Here is a 1,587-nt window from a genome sequence, read left to right as displayed (position 1 = left end):
AGAGACGCATCACTTCCCTTTTCACTGTGAGTGTAAATGTGCACATTAAAGACGTCAAACATCCGAAGCTGAGCCGCAAAACAACCGAAAAACACACGAGTTCAGAGGAATTCATCAGAGTTCTGGCTGCTGTTCTTCAGCTTCTGCTGCGTCTGATTCAGAAGAAGAAGTCGTGATACAAAAACCCTGAAGCTGGGGTACTGTGGCTGACTGTACTGGAGTAAATGTACTTAGTTACTTTGTCGTGTAGAACTTTGCTGTTAAAATACTATAAATCATCATTTAGAGCAGCAGACTTCAGGCTGATTCTGTGTGTGGAACCTGAGAGCAGACGTTTAGAGAAGTTCTGCTGCAGCTACGTGAGAACATCCAGGATGAAGATCAACTACTCTCTGGTTTAACATCAGTCGGTCTGGAAGGCGTCTGTGATCGTTCTTTGCTCAGAAAGCAAACAGTCTGGTTCTGGTTCCTCTGCGGGCTCTGAGTCCTGGGCCCACCAGAGGGGGGTTCTGGAGGGTCTCTCCCCATCACTCGGGCCCCCGTGGAGGGTTGTTCCTCCTCACCCGGGCCTTCCTGCTCTCCTGCTTCAGCTTCAGCGTGCGGAGCTTCTGCTGCCGGCGCTTCTCTCGGAACCACAGCTGCTCGCAGTACTCGTCCACGCTCGGCCCGCCGCCCATCTGCAGGTCCTTGTAGCTCCTCGGCGGAGGCGGCCACGAGTTCCTGTGGGCCGCTGGAGGCGGAGGACCGGCCGGCCGGCGGCCCGGCTGGAGGCCGTGGCGGGGGATGACGTGGACCCGGTACCGGGCCAGCAGCTGGCTGTAGTTCTGCTCGTGGGCAGTGCAGCTGTAGACGGCGGCGTCGCTCGGCTCCAGGCGCTGCAGCAGCAGACCTCGCTTCATGTGGAGGCGGCGGTCGTCGTCGCTCAGAGGCAGCTGCAGGAGAGAGATGGACCGTCAGAACCAGCAGAACCACACAGACAGGTTCAGAGACGGGACCAGAACTCACCTGTGTGCCGTCGGGCTGCTGCAGCGTCCAGTGGAGCTCGGCCTGGTGGGAGCGAGCAGAACACTCCAGGAAGGTGGAGTTTCCTTCAACGCCGTAAACCAGCTTCAGCTCCACAGAGTCCGGTTCTGACCCAGAAACACAGACACTCATCGACTGCTCTCAGAGATACACAGACACTGAAGTAACCGCATGTTTGTGGTGAGATCGGTTCTGAGAGGACAGGTGACCAGAACCAGCTTTTAAACACACAGACGCTCATTTATAGGTTCTGTTTAGTCACTGCTGGAACCACACTGGTCCATTTTCAGCCTGTCTTCGGTACTTTTCTGATCTGGTTTCTTGATCTGTTTTTGCTCTTTTTGCTCTTTTTGTCTCCTTCTGGTTGGTCTGAAACGATTTTGAGTCTTTTTCTGTTTATTTGATTGAAAATCAGCCTAAATAAGAAACAACATAATTAATAAACATAAATACCTGCAGACAGCAGCAGGAGGAACACTTCCATCATTTCACTGTCATTATTTTTGAGGGAGGAAACGTAAGTTACACTGCAGTTACACAACTGATCCTCTAGAGGGCGCCACA

The 1,587-nt window shown here is 53.0% G+C and overlaps 1 protein-coding gene across 1 annotated transcript in view; it reads right to left on the bottom strand.

Moving 5' to 3' along the window:
* Window positions 1-6: 6 nt before the first annotated feature.
* LOC103356383 (semaphorin-3D-like) overlaps window positions 7-1,587 on the bottom strand; it is a 44,338-nt gene continuing 42,757 nt past the window's right edge. Inside the window, exons 16-17 of the mRNA XM_008280490.1 lie at window positions 1,006-1,130; window positions 7-932 (exon numbers count right to left, since the gene is read on the bottom strand). Of these exons, the coding sequence (XP_008278712.1) occupies window positions 528-932; window positions 1,006-1,130 (530 nt within the window). The 3' untranslated portion in view covers window positions 7-527. The remainder of the gene's footprint in view (window positions 933-1,005; window positions 1,131-1,587) is intronic.

The sequence above is a fragment of the Stegastes partitus genome, unplaced genomic scaffold, assembly GCF_000690725.1.
Source record: "Stegastes partitus isolate 25-593 unplaced genomic scaffold, Stegastes_partitus-1.0.2 Scaffold196, whole genome shotgun sequence".
Lineage (NCBI taxonomy): Eukaryota > Metazoa > Chordata > Actinopteri > Pomacentridae > Stegastes > Stegastes partitus.
The sequence above is the reverse complement of the archived record's forward strand: the minus strand, read 5'-3'. Positions and strand labels throughout refer to the sequence as shown.